Source organism: Phaethon lepturus, unplaced genomic scaffold (genome assembly GCF_000687285.1).
Source record: "Phaethon lepturus isolate BGI_N335 unplaced genomic scaffold, ASM68728v1 scaffold5994, whole genome shotgun sequence".
Lineage (NCBI taxonomy): Eukaryota > Metazoa > Chordata > Aves > Phaethontiformes > Phaethontidae > Phaethon > Phaethon lepturus.
In genome coordinates this window covers 18,660-39,095 of record NW_010533873.1, presented here as the reverse complement: position 1 = coordinate 39,095, position 20,436 = coordinate 18,660, and the positions used below count along the sequence as shown (strand labels likewise).

The 20,436-nt window shown below is 43.2% G+C and overlaps 1 protein-coding gene across 1 annotated transcript in view; it reads left to right on the top strand.

Moving 5' to 3' along the window:
- The window catches only part of LOC104619452 (obscurin-like), a gene marked incomplete at its 5' end in the record, with an annotated part of 122,615 nt that overhangs the window by 92,901 nt on the left and 9,278 nt on the right, over positions 1 to 20,436 (top strand). Inside the window, 16 exon segments of the mRNA XM_010285333.1 lie at positions 3,294 to 3,551; positions 4,953 to 5,066; positions 5,989 to 6,112; positions 6,451 to 6,584; positions 6,927 to 7,039; positions 9,254 to 9,427; positions 9,786 to 9,862; positions 10,490 to 10,690; positions 11,421 to 11,481; positions 12,605 to 12,682; positions 12,830 to 13,002; positions 13,549 to 13,575; positions 14,111 to 14,263; positions 15,039 to 15,084; positions 15,629 to 15,706; positions 16,535 to 20,192. Coding sequence (XP_010283635.1) covers positions 3,294 to 3,551; positions 4,953 to 5,066; positions 5,989 to 6,112; positions 6,451 to 6,584; positions 6,927 to 7,039; positions 9,254 to 9,427; positions 9,786 to 9,862; positions 10,490 to 10,690; positions 11,421 to 11,481; positions 12,605 to 12,682; positions 12,830 to 13,002; positions 13,549 to 13,575; positions 14,111 to 14,263; positions 15,039 to 15,084; positions 15,629 to 15,706; positions 16,535 to 20,192 — 5,469 coding nt within the window.

The window sequence follows — 20,436 nt, the reverse complement described above, 5'->3', positions numbered from 1 at the left end:
CTGCTGACAGGGACTGAATTCACATAAGGTGCTTGTAGAAAAGAATACATTATTTGTTTCCTTCTGTGGCTGCACCTTGATCATGTGCTGACTAAAATGAACATACTGATTTCACAGCCTTTTACTTTCAATATTCAATCAGGATGTTATGTGTAATAATATCATGTGCACTACCCTCATGATATAGGATGCTTTTCCAGTGATCACATGTGGTGAAAGAAATCAAGCCTCTTTTATGTTACTCTCCCATTTTTTATAACATCTCCTTGGTTTATACTGTTTGTTTTATAATTAAGCAATACGATGGATATATAGTAGTGCTTTTTTCATATATTGCACTGTACGTTGGAAAGTAACAGACATACAACAGGGAAATACTTTCGAAACTAAAGATATTTCTGTCATATTGGGCCTGATTCTGATCTCAGTTATTCCAGTATCAGTCTAGAATAATTCCACAAAAAGAAGTGGATTTGATTCAGATTTACAAAGATACTGCTGAGAAAAGAATTTGCTCTATGATAGTCTTCAAAAATACAATATTCATCCAAAAGATAATAAAGATGTGTAAAGGAATGTGGAGGTTTCCTTTCCTCCTGTTGTGGTTGATGCTCAGGTTTTTCTACAGAAACTAAAAGGTTGCAGTTCAGATGGTCGTAGCAGACATAACTGTACTTTGATCCATTAGCTCAAAGCAACTAACATCTGTTTACATTTTCTTTTGAAAAGATTTTTGATTATCTTTAAGCAAAAGATAATCAATTGAAAGGAATTTTTTTAAATCCTATGCAGGACTCAGTTCAAAAAATGAAAGGTTTATGAAAAGTTCATTACATATACTTTCAAAATATTTTCCTAGAGTTTAAAAATTATGCTTGTAAGTGATTAAACTATGTAGATAACTAATGAGATGTGTGGGGGTTTATTTCTTCTAGATGAAAGCATACAGCTGTATTAAAAATTTTAATACAAAGAATGTTATACTAAAATTCCTGCAGGTAAATGGGTAATAATAAAGTGGAAACTTCAGTTTGCTTGAGGTACAAAAAGAAAGAAAACACACCAAAAAAAATCACATGCAAGATATGCTGTTAGATGCTGAGTTTATATCAATAAATGTCTTGCATCAGCTGTCACTGAACTCACTGGGTTTCTGTGTTCTTCTGTGTTCACGGCTCTTGACAAGTCCATCAGCTCATCCACTTCTCCCATTGACTTCAACAGGAGCTGGGTTGCAACCGAAGAACATTAATGCAGCTGGGCTCTGGTTCCCATTTTTATGGACAGTTTCAGAAATGTTGAAGTGCAAGTACCTGATTGTAGGGATACTTCCAACTCAGATCTATGAGTCAATAATTTTGAATGATGCTCATCTTCTTGGGTCCTTCTCTGAGACTGAATTGAGACTTCAAAGTATGTGTCAGTCTTGTGTTCCTGGTTATTGGCTGAAGGAGATGTGGGGCAGAAAGGTTCATGGGTGAGATCTTAGAACGGGGAAACAGGCTGTCCATCGCAGGCGTGTCATCACTGCGGCATTAGTTTGATGCACCTCAGCTAATTTTAACGTTTCTCAGGTCAGCAGCTTGAATCATAGTGTGTAACATCCCTAAAAGGGAGGAAAATGGTGGCATTAGGAGCATGGGGGAGACCTGTGGTTATATATAACCTGTACACATGTTGTGAATATGTTTTCTCATTGAAAGATACTGAGACGGTTTCATGCCTTTCTGAACAGTTCACCTGTTGGCAGCTGCCCAGCATGTAGGACAGTACCAGTTGGCAGCAATCACAACAGGAATACCAGAGAATCAAAATATTTATCTAGGAAAATATTTAAAGATCTTCCACCTGTCCCAGTGCTGATGAACACCGATGGGCAGACTGGGACATTGTGTGAGCCAAACTTGCTTTTTCTATCATCAAACACAGAACTGAAATATTTCATAACCATCATGCTCACAGGGAGGACACTGAAAACAAAAATCAAGTGAGATATCTTCAGAGGGGGCTGACCCAAACGTAGCCTTCAACTTTACCTGCTAAGGTCTATGACGGCAATTTACTTTCTTAAGGCTGGGAAAGGAGCAGCATCGAAAGAGCTCCAGGACATGCCCCTGTGTCAATGACATTAAACAAGTCAGGGTCGTTTCTGTGCAAGTGCTCGTTTTTCTCTTGAACTACATGATGGTTCGAGTTTGCACTCTTGCTTGGCAAGCAACCACATCATGAACATGATGAATTGTCTTAATCTGGCATGCGTTTTGTCTGTTTTTATGATTACTTTAGGGTTTCCCTAAATATTATCTGTCCCTTTGTTATGCCTCTTCAAGATTTTTGGAAGGTGTATGGTGCAGGAGATTGGATGAGATGAGCTCCTGAGGTCCTTATGTGATCCCATCCTAGCCTAGCTTCTTCTGCCAGTGCTGGCTGGTGATGTGACCATGGTACTTGTCTCCTGGGTGGCCATTCTGCAAAGACGTATGCTTGAAAATCAATTTTTTTCTGTGTGGAAAGGTTTTGTCTTCTCTCTGCCTTCAAGACCGTGAGTTTCTGGAGGCAGGAGTTCTGTCTTCCTCTGTACAATGCTTCGCTCTACACAACTGCTGGGCATTACTATACGGACCAGGTGACTTTGCTTCTAGAGTATCTTGCAAAGGCACAGTCCAGCACAAATTTAAAAGTCTCAGGTACCTTCTAGTGCAAAGCCCAGCAAAAATATTTGGATATTGTAAAGTAGGACAAATACATTACTTTAGAGCAGGGAGTAGCTTTTCTGCCATCCTCTCAGACTTACAGACTCATGAAGCAGAACAACCCTCCTTTCTTTTCCTTGCCCTTCTCCAGAGTCACCAATGAGGCTGGTAGCTGCTCACTCCTTCCCCTTCCCTGTGAGAGTAACATCCTCCTTGCACACAGGGCCTCTATCAGAGCAATGGACCACCACTGGCTTCATGTCATTGATCTTAATGAAGGTATTTTTGATAGACGAGCCAATGCAGGGTTGAGTTGGGAGATGGATCCTTTGTTCTGCTGTCTGGGGAAAGGCCGTGTGTGTGTGTGCAGTGTGGCACAGTGTCCTCAACCAGGTGAGATACAACTTTCCAAAGAGAGTTGTGCCAACCTTCTTGTTTTAAATCCTAGCTACATTCCCCCTTGCTGGCATAAGCATTTCTGCATCAGCTCTCTGCTCTAGGAGGGGAAAATGATACGACTGTAAATATTTCCATGTGTTGAATGATGCTGCTATTTTCTTTTTACCCTGAAGAGAGAAAAGCTGTTCTTCTTGTCTATAGGAATGAGTTCCCCACAGTCAGAGATGGAGACTTCTGTCCAGGCTTCACTTCAGCGTGCTGATAAGGAGATCAAGACAGCTCTAAAGAAACTTGTGGACTCGGCGTCACTGCTGGTGACTCTTCCCCCAGGCATGCGAGAAGGAGCTGGTGACCTTAGCCTTCCTGGGTCCATTCCTTCAGACCGCTCAGAAACAGCATCTGGGCTCTCTGTGCTAGTTCATGAAGCCAGTACCCAAACCCGGACTGCTGGAGGGCATGGTAGGTTTGGCATGAATCTGGAAAATGTCCCATGAGAGTCAAGAGAGACGAAGATATTGAACACGCCAATAATCGTGTTTTTTCCCTCATTTTTCTCTTTCATTGTGTTTTGAGTAGTTGAAAATTAAGAGAGGACATTCAGACTCAAAGAAACATAGGGCTGTGGGTCGGTGTTGGGTTGGACACAAGTTTGGGGCAGATCTTTCTGGAAACAGGAGGCATTTGAAAACTGTGTCTGAAGTAGAGTTTGGTTCATCACATGCCCAAAATGGAGGGACAGGGGACGTTTTCCACCTTTGGGCTTTTGACCCGGGACTTGCTTCAAGTTTTTTTGGGTGAGAAAAGGGGGTGGAATCCCTCCTTTACATTTATAGAAGTAATTTGTTTTTTGATTTAGTGGGGTGGGAAGGGAGGTTGCTTTTCTTTTATTGTTTGCCATAAACAAGCTGGAAATGTGTTTAACACCCCTGTATCAAGTGTCAGAGACTTTCTAGGATGTTGAGTGCACCAAGTGCACCTGCATTTCACCTGCTTTGGGGTCTTGATAGACTCCTTAGCAGTTTCCTTGTGTAACCAATGATGTGTGTGACTGTGTTTTGCCAGGAGAACAAGTCTTTTGTCTTTGTGTTGTTTTTTTAAAAAAAACATGAGTAAGTGGCAATCCTTCTACTCTTCCTTCTGCTTCTGCCTCAGCAACCTGTCTAAGCTGTCTCTATGTCGTCAGAGTAACTGTCTTCCACCAGTGTTAACTTAAAAGAACAATGTCAACTAGCCTTCAGCCCTCAAACTCCAGATGCTGTTTAGAAAAAAAAAGATATTAATGTCTAAGACTTAACAAGGATAGAAACGTTTCATGGAATCAGACCCAAAGTAACTGCATAAAAATCTGACAGGGCTTTAAAACCTTTTTTCCTTTGTAGTAGGAAAACATCTGTGAAAATAATCCTCTGGTGAAGCAGGATGACTCAAAAATCATAAGTAAAATGTCGATAGCAGATTATTTTCTTAGTCATGACTACAGAGATAATAGAACAGTGAATGAGGGCTTTGCAGTCCTTTTATCTGAGGAAACTAAATATGTTGTTAATATGGGGAATTATTTTAATAAAATGGACACTTGACAACTGTCCCTATGATCACATGCTTTGACTAAAAAGAAGGCAAATATTTCAGTAGTGCTGGCAATAGGAAAGCACAGTCCCACCAACCTGGGATCACTGACCCTGCCAGTAATGCCTTGAATAACCATGTTTTCCATCCCAGTAGAGCTGTTTTATGTCATTTCTAGAAACTGCTGCTTTTTTCCAAAACCAGCCAGCACCAAACATCCCTAGAGTTCTCCCCAAAAAGGCCTTTCCTGCTGGGGAGAAGACTCTTCTTGATTTAAACTTTTCTCCTCAGATGAAAAAGGAGATGATGTACTTTACCCTCTGGGGCAACTCCAGTGGTTGATATCAAAAGACAATCAGGTACTTTTGGAATGGACTATTAAAGCAGTTTTTGAAGATATATCTGGTAAAATAATTAGTAATAAAAGAACAATACCTGAACTGCCATTGAGTTCACCATCTTTTTGTTTCCTTGTTCCTACAAGACCCAGATGCCAAAACTTGTTCTGGTGTAACTTAGAGTTGTGCGAGGACATTTTCAAAGAACTCAGTGGACGTGCACCAATGCTGACGTTATAACATCACCAGGTCCTGCATATTAGCACACCTCCATATTATCTCCATATTAGTTGTACCCCCAGCCAGGGCCTGCCTTGACCACCAGTTTTTCATTGATGTAAGCTTACTCATTTCAGTGATGCTGTCTGTGATTGCACCAGTGAGTCAAGAACTGTCCTCATAACAAAGTATATTTGAAGCATTTATGTGTACAAAGCTAACGCTGGGCATCACTGGAGATATTTAAAAGTTGTGTAGACATGGTGCTTAGGGACATGGCTTAGTGGTGGACTTCGTAGTGTTAGGTTAATGGTTGGACTCGATGATCTTAAGGGTCTTTTCCAACATAAATGATTTTATATTTCTATGATATCATCATAGCCATGAGCTGGAACTCAGACACAGTTAAATTATGTCCTATTAAAGGATGTATTGAATTCACGCTATCCTTCCAGTCATCCTATTTCTTCTTGTCCCTATTGTCTGCCTTTCCTATTTTTGTGTGTGTGTTTTCTTACAGAACAGTTAGTTTTGCCCAGTCAGCAATGTGTCACCGTTCAGTCTCTCTGATGTTATTCAAGCCCTTAGCTTCATGGGGTCTCCTCAAGAGGGACAAATTCTCCTCTTAGCTTCGGTGATTGCACTCAGCTGAGGTCAGACAGACTCAGTTCTGACACAAGGCTGACTAGGGATGGCTCCAAAGATTTGCTCTGGGTTTCAGGTGTGCCATCATAGGTGACGTGTCTAACTTGCCCTATTTCTGCTGCCAGACAAAGCACAAAGGCAGATTCCAGCTGAAGAACCAAGTGTGCCAAAGCCCAGCCCTGGTCCTTCCCACGAAGAGACAGCTGTTGGAGATGAAAGCACTCAGGAACGTACTGTTCCTATTACCAGGTAAATCCCCATCTCAATATACAGATTTCTGAATGTGGCAGACTTTGTTGCAAGGAAAGCAAGACCTCTGTGGTGGAGGAAGAAAGTTCTGACTTGAACTGATTCTTGTAGGTCTGTAACTAATTTTAGAATCCTGTTCATACATATATTGTGCAAAAAGGATAGAAAAAGTCAGAGAGAAATTAATTCTCCCAAAACAAAATTCTTCTGGTATTAATTTTAAGTAAATAATTATTTGCCTGATGGTTAAACACACAGAACAATGGCAGGGTGTAATCCTGCATCTCTGTAGTTATATGTGACTATGTAATGATCTTTTCTCTTGGGCTTCATAAAAGAACATCACCAGCCACAGGGGCAGGAGACTGGTACAGAAGAGAAGGAGATGTGGTCTGGGATGTACAGAGTGAAGTTTATATTGAGACCACGGAAAGAACTTGTGTGTATAAGACTGAGGAGAAGACCCCAACAAGTAAGAACGAACCTTGTTTCCCTTTCCCACATCCCATGATTGTCATTGTCTTCTCTTTTGGTAATAACTCCTGATGACTGTTTTTTAAAAAGACTTCAGTTTCTTGAGCGGTAACTATTAAACAAAAAGTAACAGATAGCATGAAGATAAGAAGCCTAAAAGTAATGCTACTACAAAGAAACCCAAATATATTGCTGTGATATCTCTTGATTTGACGTCAAGCTGATGTTGTATCCTAAATGGCCAGTCTTACAATTCCCATTTGAGTAATTCAGCCTACATCAGCTCACTATGAATAAAGTTACGGTATTGTGCATGTGGCAAACCCTTGTGTCTCACCAGGTCCTCCCTATATGCAAGTGACAATAGAGGATGTGCAGGTGAATTCTGGGGACCGTGCCAAATTTCAGGCAGTCATTGAAGGAACCCCTCAGCCTACTGTTTTGTGGTTTAAGGTAAGTGCAGACTTTTCTCTGGCTGAGAGCAAGGACCACAGAAAGGACTGTGGTGCAGTACTTCTGTGGAGAATTTCCTTTGCTCTTTCACCCCACACCTCTTACACTGATTCTGGGTCATATCTATAGACTTTATTGAACCAGCTGCTGTTCTCGCTGGAACCATCAACCACGCATCTTACTCTGTGTTGTCTCCACTGTGGCTCCTGTTGCAGAGAGGGCAACCAAGATGGTTTTGGGCACCAAGATGGGCAGGAAGGGAGAGTGGTTCCTACCTGAGAGCCACCAAGATGTGTGTTGTAGGTTTGGGGTCAGGGATAGGATTAAGAGTGGTTTACTCCAATTGTCAGTGTGACTTCCAGACTGTATCTTTTCTGCAGCTAATTGGTAAAATGAGTGACAAAGGACAATGAATATCCCATAGAAAGGAAGGAAAAAATATTTATTCCTCAGAATATTGTTGTTCCCCTGAAATAAGCCAGTGTTGATCTATAATGATTGTCTGTAGTGCTGCTGTCAAACTAAGATTTTTGTACATACGGGTTTTACTCCTTTTTTTTTCTGTATGGGAAGTACAAGGATGAGCTACTTTTGGAAAACTAAAATAACTTCAAAAAACAAGCAAAAATGCAAAGAACCCCCTCCCACGCATATGCATACATCACAGAATCACAGAATCACTAGGTTGGAAAGGACCTTCAAGATCATCAAGTCCAACCATTAATCCAGCGCCACCATGTCCCCTAAACCATGTCCTGAAGCGCCACATCCACACGTTTTTTGAACACTTCCAGAGATGGCGACTCCACCCCCTCCCTGGGCAGCCTGTGCCAATGCCTGACCACCCTCTCAGTGAAGAAATTTTTCGTAATATCCAATCTAAACCTCCCCTGGCGCAACTTGAGGCCATTTCCTTTTGTCCTATCACTAGTTACTTGGGAGAAGAGACCAACCCCCACCTCACCACAACCCCCTTTCAGGTAGTTGTAGAGAGCGATGAGGGCTCCCCTCAGCCTCCTCTTCTCCAGACTGAACAACCCCAGTTCCCTCAGCCGCTCCTCATCAGACTTGTGCTCCAGACCCCTCACCAGCTCCGTTGCCCTTCTCTGGACACGCTCCAGCACCTCAACATCCTTCTTGTAGTGAGGGGCCCAACACTGAACACAGTATCCAAGGTGCGGCCTCACCAGTGCCGAGTACAGGGGCACGATCACTTCCCTACTCCTGCTGGCCACACTAGTGCTGATACCAGCAGATGCACACATGCACATGCACACACCTGAACACCTTGAAAAAGAATAAGAACAAGGCAAGAATATATGATACATCCTGTTAATATTCCTGATAATTAATAATCTCTGACATTTTTGGCTCAGAGTTATCGCCAACTAGCTGAACGTTTACCTATTTACTAACCCACAGTAAAGCTCTCCACGTGCTTATCTAGTCTCCTCCGGCACCCATGCCAAGGTCTCACATGTACAGTGTCCTTTGCCAAGGAGTTCAACCCAAGGACAGTAAGCTGTCTGAAGTGCCACCTCTTTTCGGCTGTTCTGTACATATTTACCACATGCTTCATGTGTCGGTTCTTAATTTCTTGTACCAGGAAAAGTTAATCCCTGCCCACTCCCTAGGCGATTCATACTTCTCTACAGCCCTATCATGTCATATTGCTAAAGCCTCCCTTCCAGGCTGAAGAGCCCCAACTTGCCCAGTCAATCCTCATCTGGAAGCTGTTACAGAAAGAACATTGCTGCAAGAGTACTACACCCTGGGCAAACACAGGATTTATAAGATGATGCTTTCTGTCATTTATTCTTTTCTTCCCTAATAATTTCTAACATCTGGTACTTTTTGACTGCTGCCAAGCACTGCGCTGGTGCTGGCATGGAGTGATCTACTGTAACTCAAAGTTTTGCTCCAGCATAATAAGGACCAGCTCAGAGATGGATGTTTCATATATAGCCCTGGTGATCCCTCCCAAGCCTGTATTCCTACGAATGGGTTATGAAACAGAAATGTTACTGGGTAATGTGGAAGCAGAGAAAGAGTTAGACATGGGGGACTTCTTCAGCCAGCATTTTGTCAGCGAGATTCGCTAGCCTAAATTGTCTGTGTTGTAGCTCTGCTCCTGTGTCTCATTTCTTGAAAAGAAGGAACATCTGTTTCCATCTTTGTTTTTTTCAATGCCAAAATGTCTTTTCATTCTTTCAGGGTACTTCATTGCTGACAGACAGCAACAGGCTCCATCAAGGGAAGGAAGGAACAACGTATTTCCTAGTCGTGGACAATGCTGTCTCGGAGGATGGTGGTGTTTATACCTGTGTTGCCAAAAATGCAGGAGGAGAGGTTTTGTGCAAAGCAGAGCTTATCGTCCATGAGGGTAATGTCATTCTTTCAGCTGCAGGAATTCCTTCCATAGCCAGTGCAATACATACTCTGTTGCAGTCGTCTTCTGCTACTCATATGGCATCTGCTCTGTATTCCTGCGTAGCATTCGTACATTACCAGTATGGCAGGATCCAGTATAAGAGCAAATGATCTAATGACCTACATATATATATAAAATTCATATTGACAGGTTCTGTCATTGAAGAGCTCCACTTAATTCTGTGCAGAAGTTTAGAGGAACCCTGTAATTTTCCCTGCCTTAAATTCTCCTGTAATAACTTTGCATGCTATTAGCACGGCATTGTGCTCTGAATAGTAACACTCATATTTTTTCCTTTCCCTTTCCAAAGCTAAGAAAGACCAAGTAGCAAAGAAAGTGGCCACCAGGAGAAAGCTCCATTCCCTTTACGAGGTTAAGCAGGAGATTGGAAGGTAAATGAATTTTCTAACTTCATAGCATCACTGCCGGAGAATATCCAATTGCCCATCTTGAGCTGCTGAACATGTGTAACCAGAAGCAGAGGTGGAAAAGTCCTAGCTGTGGAAAATTCTGAAAAGGTGAAAGTACTGGCAGAAGTGGGAGGTGACCTCATTGCAGGTGTGCTGGAAACACTTTCCTGAGGTTTCTGACAGAGGATGGGATAGTCCATACAGCCCATAGGTCCAGGTAGATCCAACCAGAAAAAATACCACCAAAATACGCTGGCAGGTTAGGTGCCCAGGTATGGCTTCTTGGCAATGTTAGCATCACAAGCCCATGGCGACGTACACACAAGCACCGTGTCCCTCCAAGGGATCCGAGAGCATCAGCCTTTGTCAGCACAAGGCTGTATCACCTTTCATCAGCTTTTCCCCTGATGTGAACTCGTTGCTTAGTTTTGGAGACAGCCAGGAGAGGGCAATAGCACCTCACAAAAAGGAAAATGAGCTTATGTTGGAGAATTTAAGCCCTGAGCAGTAGGCAGCTGTCAAAGGCTGGGACGTGGAAAGGTCTACACCTGCTGTGCAGAGGGCTTTGAACTAAGTCTGAGCAGGGTTTGTCCTTTCATTTTTACACAGGGGCTGCTTCAGCTTTGTGAAACGAGTTGTACACAAAGGGAACAGAGTGTCTTGTGCTGCCAAATTCATACCTCTACGAAGCAAAACAAAGGCTCGAGCGCATCAGGAGAGAGAGATTCTTGCCTCTCTGTCCCATGACAGAATTACCAGGCTCCTGGATCAGTTTGAAACGCGGAAAACACTCATTTTGATTCTGGAGCTGTATCCTTTTACTGTGCTGCTTGGAGTACTAGGTAGAGCTCATTTATTAAATAACTAAGCAATCAACCATTTTTAGGTTTTGCCTGAGACAAAAGGACACGAACAATCTCTCTCTGCACGGCAGGATAGCATAGTTCTGTGAGATCTTCACTGAAGTACTATGTTTCTGCTGTTTTAAGAAAAAACATGATACTTGTATATACAAGTGTGAATGAGTTGTTAAGCACCAAAATTCTTTTCTGAAATGTCTGGAAGTAAAGGACTCTGTTTCCATGAGATCCAGCCTGGGTGAGCACCAGGAAAATGCAGTGCAGAGCAGAAAAGCCCATAGCCAACAGGTAGATTTTAGCACAAGCGATACCATGCACCTGCTTGCAGCGAGCACAGGTTTAGAGCAGCTCAGTTCTGCAAGAAGGACACTGCTGCAGTAGAGACTTTAATTAATTATCTGCACATCATGTTGCCTGAGATCACCTCATGAATTCTGCTGTTAGCTGGACAGAAGTGGTTAGAGAGTAAAAATGAGCATTAGGTTGCCCAGGCTGCCCAGAGAAGTTGTGGATGCCCCATCCCTGGAAGTGTTCAAGGCCAGGCTGGATGGAGCTTTGAGCAACCTGGTCTAGTGGAAGGTGTCCCTAACTAGATGATCTTTAAGGTCCCTTCCAACCCAAACGATTCTATGATTCTGTGATTTAACTGTAGTTCTGTTTTCCCTTAATGCTGTTGTCAGATGCTCCAGCGAAGAGCTCCTTGACCGTTTATTCAAGAAGAGTGTCGTCACTGAAGCAGAGGTAATCTTTCTCATTTGGAAGTCCAGAGTTGGTGGGTACCACCCGAGTACCTTCCAGCTGTATTTTGCTTTTGAATATGAGGAATGTCTTTGAACCAGTGACAATCTGTCAAAACAGAATCAGCCTTTAAAATGTGTTCCCATCAGCTTTCATTACTCAGTTGAGTTTCTTTGGGAAATAACTAGAAACAGCCAGCGGTTTTGAGCACCCGCATTGCATCCAGCCTAATACAGGTGATATTTGATCTATTATCATAATTTCTTTGCTGTCACCTGGAGCTCCTGTAACTTCACTTAATAACGCTTTATCCCCTCGCAACTGTACGTCTATCCACCCCCTTTCAGTCTCCAAACCAAGGGCTTAAATCATGGTTTCTAAGGAGTTTTTTTGAGATCCTTGCTGTTCAAAGTCCAAAATGGTTCATGTCTCCCATCTAGTAGCCAGGTGTCCAATAATTATTGGTAAAATTGGCTTTTCTTAGAAATACTCAGAGGGAAACATCACAGAATCATAGAATGGTTTGGGTTGGAAGGGACTTACAAGCATTACAAGTTCTCTCTTTTATTTCCTGCAGAAATCAAGATCAAATGTCAGCTAACACTATAAAATGTCAAAGGTAGAGCAATTCCAAAGCTAGCTGTAAATCTTCACTCCTTGTTCAGTCATAGTCAGATTGGATCTACATATGGTCAAGAAAACAGGTTTAAAACAGAGTTTTAAAATGTATTTGTGTTTTAAATGTGTTTGCCTGATTTACACCAAGCCAGAGCTGAGTTTGAGTTAGATAAGTTAGACAGTTGATAAGGTTCATCAAACTTGAGGATTTCTGTATCTCTTTTTCTGCCTGTTTGTAGGGTTGTTATTTTTAAGTAAGGGCTTTTTCACATATAGAAGGCTCCAGCAGGGCAATGTGGTCACACACAAAGCACAGCTTCATTCCACAGGGTAATGTTTGGTTCGCATCTTACTTCAACTGCAAGACCAATATAAAAAATTCATTCTAATTTTAAAAGTATTTCTAATTCAATCTCTCCCTCTTATATTAAAAATGTTGGTGGAATAAGGAACCCTCTTATTTACTATCCATGTTTAATAATTGTTTAATAACTAATTTAATTTTTAGGTCAAATTGTATATCAAGCAAATTTTGGAAGGAATCAAATATCTTCATGACAACAACGTCCTTCATTTGGACATTAAGGTAATGTGCAATGGCAAGTCTAGCTTATCATAGCCTCTTGTTGGTCAAGGAATGGGCGTTCTCTATTTGAAATATTCTTACTTACAACTGAAAATATTGCCTGCTTTCAAGAAAAGTTTCTCCCTTTTATTTTATTTCATTTACTAGCCACTGAATATCCTCATGGTTTATCCTGAAAGGGAAGACCTTAAGCTCTGTGACTTCGGATTCGCTCAGAAGATCACACCCTTTGAGCCTCAGTTCAGCAAATACGGGTCTCCGGAGTTCGTTGCCCCAGAAATTGTTTCTCAGTCACCAGTGTCGAAAGCAACCGATATCTGGTAACCTGTCGTCTTTCTAAAAACTTTCGCCCTAGATGGCCTGAATTTCCCCTTATTGCTAATAAGTAAATGGAATGGTGATAATAACACAGGAAACTGAAAGTGAACACTGAGAATCCAGACCATCAGGGCTCTTTGAAGCTCCTTCTGTCTCTTTTGTTCAACCATAATTGAACTCTGACAGCTAATTAATGCAAAGGAGCATCTTAGACAAGATGATTTTTATTAGAGGCAGCAACTAGGGAGGATGATTTTAAGCAGCTTTCTAGAAAAGGCAAACAAACTCTACGAGAGTATTTTGAGTCTTCTCCTCTCTTTGTGCTTTAAAAATGGAGGATTACTTGAGAACAATTTTTTTAAATCTTGAAGGGAAAAAAATTGAAGGGTGAAAACAATAGCTTTTGGGATTTATTTTCCTTGGAAAGGTGAGGAGAAGGTGATCTTACTGTGCCAGGGTGTCTAGTGGCAGTAAGAGGGGCTATGTGCTTGAGAAGGATGGAGAAATAGTGACAAACACCTGACAGTTGTGTTCCCTCTCTCCTTCAGGGCTGTTGGAGTCATCACGTATTTAAGGTAAATAAATCTTCTTGGAAAGACTCATTTAATATCCCTTTGTCAGTCAGAGCACTCCAGTATCTTCAAGTAAGGAATATGAGTGAAGCATTGAGTCCTTCTATATCAAGGGCAAATTTTTTTGTGGTTTTCTCCTTTATTCACTATTTTCTGGTTGTCCAGGGCTTTGGTCACTGTCTCTGCTTGAAGACCTGATGGTTGCTCCCCTTGCAGTTAGTGATGAGAGCCATGGATGAGGTTTAGTCTTCCCCTTGCCTGTTTTAGCCAATACCCTACTGTAGCTGTGCAAAATCAAACACTTAATTTCTTATCTGTGAAACAGGGATAAATAATTCAATTAAGTGAAGTGCCATGTAATGCTGGGGTGAAAGATGCTCTGTTAGTGGACGCGCTGCTCACAAGCTTTGCAAGTCCCACGCATGGAGTCCCTCAAGCATTTTAAAGCCCCATGTAAGCATTTGTGCTTCTGTCATTTGAACAGCAAATAAAAGCCTGAAGTCTGTCTCCTTTTATTTTATGGTGTTCAATAAATAAGCCTAACGTGCAAGTCTCCATTTGCCGGGGAGAATGACAGAGGAACCCTTCTAAATATCCAGAACGGGGAAATTTCATGGACCATTCCTGATTTTGTTCACTTGAGTGAAGATGCAAAGGACTTCATCAAAGGGATCCTACAGCAGCACCCCACGTGAGTGCACTTTTGTGCTTCCTACCAGCATGCAAAGATGTTGGTGTCTCAGCAGGCAGCTCTCAGCTCATCAGAGCTGTCGCTGTTTTGAAAAGTGGAAAGCTGAGTGAGCTGTGGTGCGTTATGCCCTAATTCTTTTTTATAATTCCCCATTACCCAAAAGCACAGCTTGGTAATTTGCCAAATTGGCCTGTTTCTGGTATGGTGAAAGTATGGTACAGTATGGAGTCCTTACTCCCCGACTCCTCCAGGGCAGATGAGCTTCTGAAATGACATAGAGAAGTGGGAAGAGCAAGGACTAGTATAGAGGGAGTTATGCGAGAATTAAATAATATTAACCACATTCATTAAACAATTTCAAGTACAAAAGGCAGCTTGAAGGCATGTTTGCAGGCGCTTGGTTTTTAATTTTGTTTCTATTCTTTCTGCCTGCTGCCAAAGCTATTTTTGCTTTGGCCACATAACGAGTCAAAGTCACTCTTAGGGCTGCTCTTGATGCCCTTGAAGAGGCTCTCTGCAGAGTGCCATGGGGTCTTCCTGAGGATCTGCAGGGAGTCTCAGACTCAAAAAAGAGGATCATTTCACCTCAGGGGAAGGAAACCTTGGGTTGAAAGCCTCTGTCTGTCTGTTTGGCTTCTCAGCTCTAAAACAGCAGCCTAAGGACATACACAAAAGTGTATGTGTGTGTCCACATGAAGCAGGCGCCTTCAGGAAGATCTTGTGGTTGCTGTTAGCAGTGACTTGTTACTAAAATGGTGATCCTTTCTCTTCTCAGAGCCAGGCCTAGTGCTTTAGACTGCCTTTCCCACAAGTGGTTCATGGTAAGTTTGTCCTGGGTTTTTATTAGAGTCGTTAAAAATATTGAGGTTGGAAGAGACCTTTGGAGGGGCGGCTCTTAAAGCTGCTTCATATTATTTGTTGGTTTATTTTTTCTCTTGGACTCCTACTATCTGTCCTACAGAGAAGCTCAGGCATGCTCTCCAGAAAGAGGAGACACAGTGGTGTTTACATGCCAAGATACCTTTCCTTTCAAAAGATAAAGATTACTACTGACATGAGCAGATATGCAGACCAAAGATATGGTTTATATTCCAATGCCTTAAATTGCTAAGGAGAAGACCTAAAAATTAACAAACAAACAAACAAACAAAGGAATTTAATGGCATGCGTTGAACGGGGCTTGTTTTTTTCATTGAAAAGCTGAGATTGTCTACAATTTAGCCTTGAGGGATTATAGCATTTGGTCTGTTGTAATTTTCCTAAATTAAACAATTCTGGAAGGAGGGAATCCTAAAAAAAAAACTTCTCAGGAAATGAAGTCAGGATATTGTTAACCAATGACTTTCCTCTCATTCCACCTGGCAGCATAATCTCCCCCTTGAAGCGACTCATTTCATTAATACCAAGCAGCTCAAATTCATTGTGGCTCGGAGCAAGTGGCAGGTGAGTTGGCCTTAATCTACAATGGTTCTTTTTAGCTGTATATGTTTTTAATTACATTTGCATTTTTTTAAAGTCTATCAGGCTAGGACAGCAAGCACAGCAGAAGTCTCAGCTTGGCTGTGAATGGGGAATAAGCCCAGGAGACAGTGGTCGATGGATGTGGCAGAAATAAATTATCTAGGCTTTTACTGCTTGGAAATCATCTCGTCTAACGCAGGTGCCTGTAAGATGCACGGTTCTGTCTAAGTTAGGCACCCTCAGCTGCCTTTGTCTTTCCCTGAAGTTCTCTGAAATAATCAGATTGCCTTCTGAAGATGCCCGTTTCTCTCTGTTGGCTGTAAGCGGAGGCCAGCTGCTCAACTTCACCTGAGCTGTCTCACATGGCAAAAGTTAGAGTAGATGAATCCTACCTCCTACAGTATGGAGTTCTGTTGGTCTAAGTCACTGTAGGTTATATTGCAGTCAATGGATTTAAGGCCATTTACTGCAGCTAGGCTCTCATCTGATGTATTCCACTAAAAACTCCTTTTCCATCTCCTTTGAGTGGCCAGATTTTCTTTGAAAAATGTCAAGCAGGGTCCTACTTCCCCATTCACAACAGCAAGTATGTCCCCCAAAGTCAATATAGTTTCACCTCTGTGAATGTGAGAAGAGGAAGACTTGGAGAGCAAATGAGGCCTGGATTGACGATATGTACAAAAGGGTGGCAGAGTGTTATTAAACTAGTATACGTGCTATTTAAGAGTGCAGAAGTTCACTTTGGTATGCTTGCTTTGCCATACTCCCACGTTTCCATCTGATTGTGCTGCGTTTTGTTTTGCTTTTCAGCGGTCTTTGATGTGCTATAAATCCATACTGGTTATGCGGTCTATCCCAGAAATCCTAGAAAGGACTCATGACAACACCTCCCTGGCCATCTCCCGACATCTTATTGAAGAAAGCACTTCGTCCAGTACCAGCGGCTCCTCTTCAGACAATGAGAACTCACATTTCCCCAAGAAGGGTCATTTTGGCTCTACACCTGAACTGCACTTGTCCATATTTGATGCACCAAGCCATCAGGAGCCTCCAAAACATGCAAGCGAAGAGAAGCACTCCAAAATCTCAGTCCCTCCAGTAAAACCTATGAGGAGGAAGTATGCTTCAGTGAAAGCTGAGGTGGGGGACAAATCACCTACAGAAAGCAAAGAGCTCATGGCAAGTGCCTTTGCCTTAGAGGAAAAAGAGGAGGGGCCCCATCCCAGACTTCAAGATGAAAGAGCAGAGCAGTCCCAAAAAAGAGGTGCTGCTGAGCCTTCATCAGTGAAGACTTCCACAGAAAGCATGTCGCATCTATGTCAGAAGGAAAAAACAGACATATTTTTATCTGATAAGGACAGAACTGAAAAGGCTGGGGATGGGACAGAAAAGGCACCTGTCTGTGTTCCAAGACAGAGTGTTATTAAAAGCACTTTCTACAGCCAAGCAGCTGAGCTACCTGCAAGGGGGCCTTCCTCACCAGGTAGGGACTTCAGAAGGCACCTGGACAGAGCCAGAAGGACTTTCCGTAAAGCTGGCTACTCGAAGGTGCCCCTTAGTGGTCTCCGTGAACCCCTTCTTGAGCAGTTCGAACTGGAAGAAGAAGAAGGAAAGTCTGATGATGGAGATGATCACAGGGAAAGTCTGCTTGGTTCCTTGACCAAATCAGCTTCGTTTGACACTGCAAGGAAACCACCACATCCTGCCATTGCTGGTGCTAGCCGAAGCCGTTCCCTGGATGACTACAGGCTGAGAGCCTCAAGATCAGTGAGGGAACAAGACATTTTGGAAGAAGACTGTGATATATTGTCGCAGGAAAGTTGCCCTGAAGGCAGTGACCACTGTGAGATTCCTGCAGGGCCTGGCAAGGGATGTTCTGTAGACACTTCAAAGCAAGAGGACTTCAGGAGAGCCAGCAAGGTCCGTTCAGAAGAGCAGCCTCCTACTTCTACACAATGTGAGGGTAACGGATGCCCAGCTGTTTTTGTGCAACAGCTAGAGAGACTTCCAGTGTCACCTCATAGGAGTGAGAATAGGAAACATTTACTGAAGAAGTCAAAAGCTACTTACATTGAGGAGGAATTTGAAGATTTGGAAGGCAAAAGCCCCATTCTAACTACTCAGTGCTCAGATGTAACTGCATCATCAGCTCAAAAACATGACAGCATGGAAGGCAAATCTTCCCCTGGGAGTGCCTCTGACACTGCTTTTCAGGAGGGCAAACAGTCCACTTCAACTCTCGCACAGTCAGAGACCACCTCCAAGTCAGCTCCTACAAGTAAGGGAGGCATGTATCTGCCCCAGGAGTCTGCTCACAGTACCGACATCCATCCAGATCTAAAAGGTGGAAGCTTGCTTATCAAAAGGACAGCCCCAGGTCCACCTTGGAACGACAAAAGGCAGAAACATTCACATGAGAAGACTTCAGCTCACAGTGTTGCCAAATCTGATCTCATGGAGCATGAAAGCTCTGCTAATTTAACAGGCCCACAAGCAGAAACCGATTCACTTCCAGTATGTAAAGACAAAAGTCAGGAACTCCCTGGTCAAAGTGTTCCAGCAACTACTGTCTTGGTGGGCAAACTGCCGGGTACCCTGCCTGCTCTGCACACAGCTGATGAAGGTGCTCATCAGAAGCTGAAGACCTACAAAGAGGTGAGATCTGCTGTCCTGGAGGATGAAGGACCAGGTATTACAGGAATCGCTACCTTGCCAGCTCATGATGGAGAATGCCAAACGCACAAGAGGGCTCCTGTTCACGTAGATGCAGCACCAGCCATCCTGAAGGGAGAGCATCTTGTTCCAAAAGTCCCACCACCAAAATCAGTGCTGACTTCGGTCTCTGATGGAGCACGGCAGGCTGAAAGGGAACGGCCAGTTCATAGCAAGGAGAGGCTCGGTGCTCTGAGGAGTGAAAGCTCATCTGTCACAGAGGTTGTTCCCAGTTTGGCCCATGAGGCTGAAATCGAGGGAGCTGATGCCCAGAAGGTTTGTGAAGGGAGTGGCACAGTGCCTACTGTTCTGGAGAGCAGACACCCGGTTAGAACCGTGTCCTCCCAAAATACTGGCCTCCCTTCGGTCTGTGAGAGTGAAAAGCAAGAACATCCAAAGGCATCACTTCACAGTGAGGCGAGATCTGTTGTGACAGCAAGTGGAAGCCGAGCATCTGGACAGACTATGCCTGCTCCTTTCCCCAAGGCTGGACATCAGGTGTTTGAGCAGCACAGGGCTGCCTACCCCAGTGGCAGAGTTTCTGCTGATCTGGAGGGTGGGCCTCCAGGTGTCTTTGCTTCACAACCAGAAGTTGCGCCAGCTTCAGTCTGTGAGCTAGAATATGAGCAACATCCAGAGGATTATGGTGAGGGTAGAGGCGTTGCCTTAAAAAGTGGAAGCTGTGATGCTGGAAAAACTGTCCCATCATCGCTCCACAGGGATCAAAGTCAGGAGCTCTCACAACACAGGTCTTCTTTTTACAGTGATGAGGAGTCTGCTGTGCTGGAGGGCTTAGTGGATGAGATGGTTTCCCTCTCTGAAGAGATGAATATTTGGGCAGAGTCTGTTTCTGATGAGGAGGAATGCAGAAAGCACATCTCTCCTCCCACAGAGGTGTTCTACAAAGGCCCAGGTAGCCAAGCACCCACAGATGCCTCCTTCCCTTCTGTAAAAGGGGGTAAAAGAGAAGTCTCTGAGCTGGATGACCTTGCAGAAACCTGTCTTGTGAGTGAGGAGTCAGTGGTACTGGAAGGGCAGGGAGCACAGACATTTCCTCATGAATGTGAACATCTGGAGGACTTAGCGTTTGAGACCCCTTCTTCTAGCCAAGTGAGTGTTTCCTCAACAGATAGCTTGGACACTGGAAAAAGACTCAGTCAAGTGTCAGTGAGCAAGGACACTGGTAAACATCCAGAAGTTTCTTTAGTGAAAATCAAAGATCTGTCGGACGAAACACCCAGTCTTGGCAGTGGAACTCCAAAACTTGACATATCAGAGGTAGAGCCTGCCTATTTGAATTTCTCTGACTTGTATGACATTGTCTATTTTCCATTTGAATTTATGAACTATAGGAAGCCTCCACCTAAACCAACTGGTAGACGGTTTATACCTTTTGGTGAAAGGGCAAGGTCACCTCCTGCAGGACATTGGCATAAGGATAAAAGACTGTGCATCAGAGAAGAGGCAGAGGACAAGAAGAGGAAGAACCATTTGGAAATATCTGAGGATTCAAAGGCAACTAAATTATTAGCCATGGGGAAAGGGTCAGAGAGTCATAAAGAAATGTATGGCCCCCAAAAGGACTCAAGTGGTAAGCAGAAAAGTTCCTTCCACAAGCCAGGACTCCTTAAGCCGTATGCAAGGTCTCATTCAGTGGAGCAATCGGTGGAGCAGAGTCTGAAGAAGAAAGTAAAAGCTTCTGTTGCCCATATTTCAAGAATCCTAAAAGGAAAGACATCTCCTGAGCCAGAGGAAGGTAAGTATTTTACTCTGTGCCTTCATAGATTTGCTGCTATAACTGGGCTCTGCTAAATCTGCCTTTTCCTTTTTCCCCATCATATCTGAGGCTGTGGTTAGACCGTCATTGCAAAACTGGCACTGGCAGGTTATGAAATTAGCAGTCTTCAGCCCCACCACTAGCTCTCTTACCGGCTCACTTCAGTGCAGAGTCAGCTGGGTTAATCTGCTGATGGAAGTGGCTTAAATTCCCCTGTCTGAGT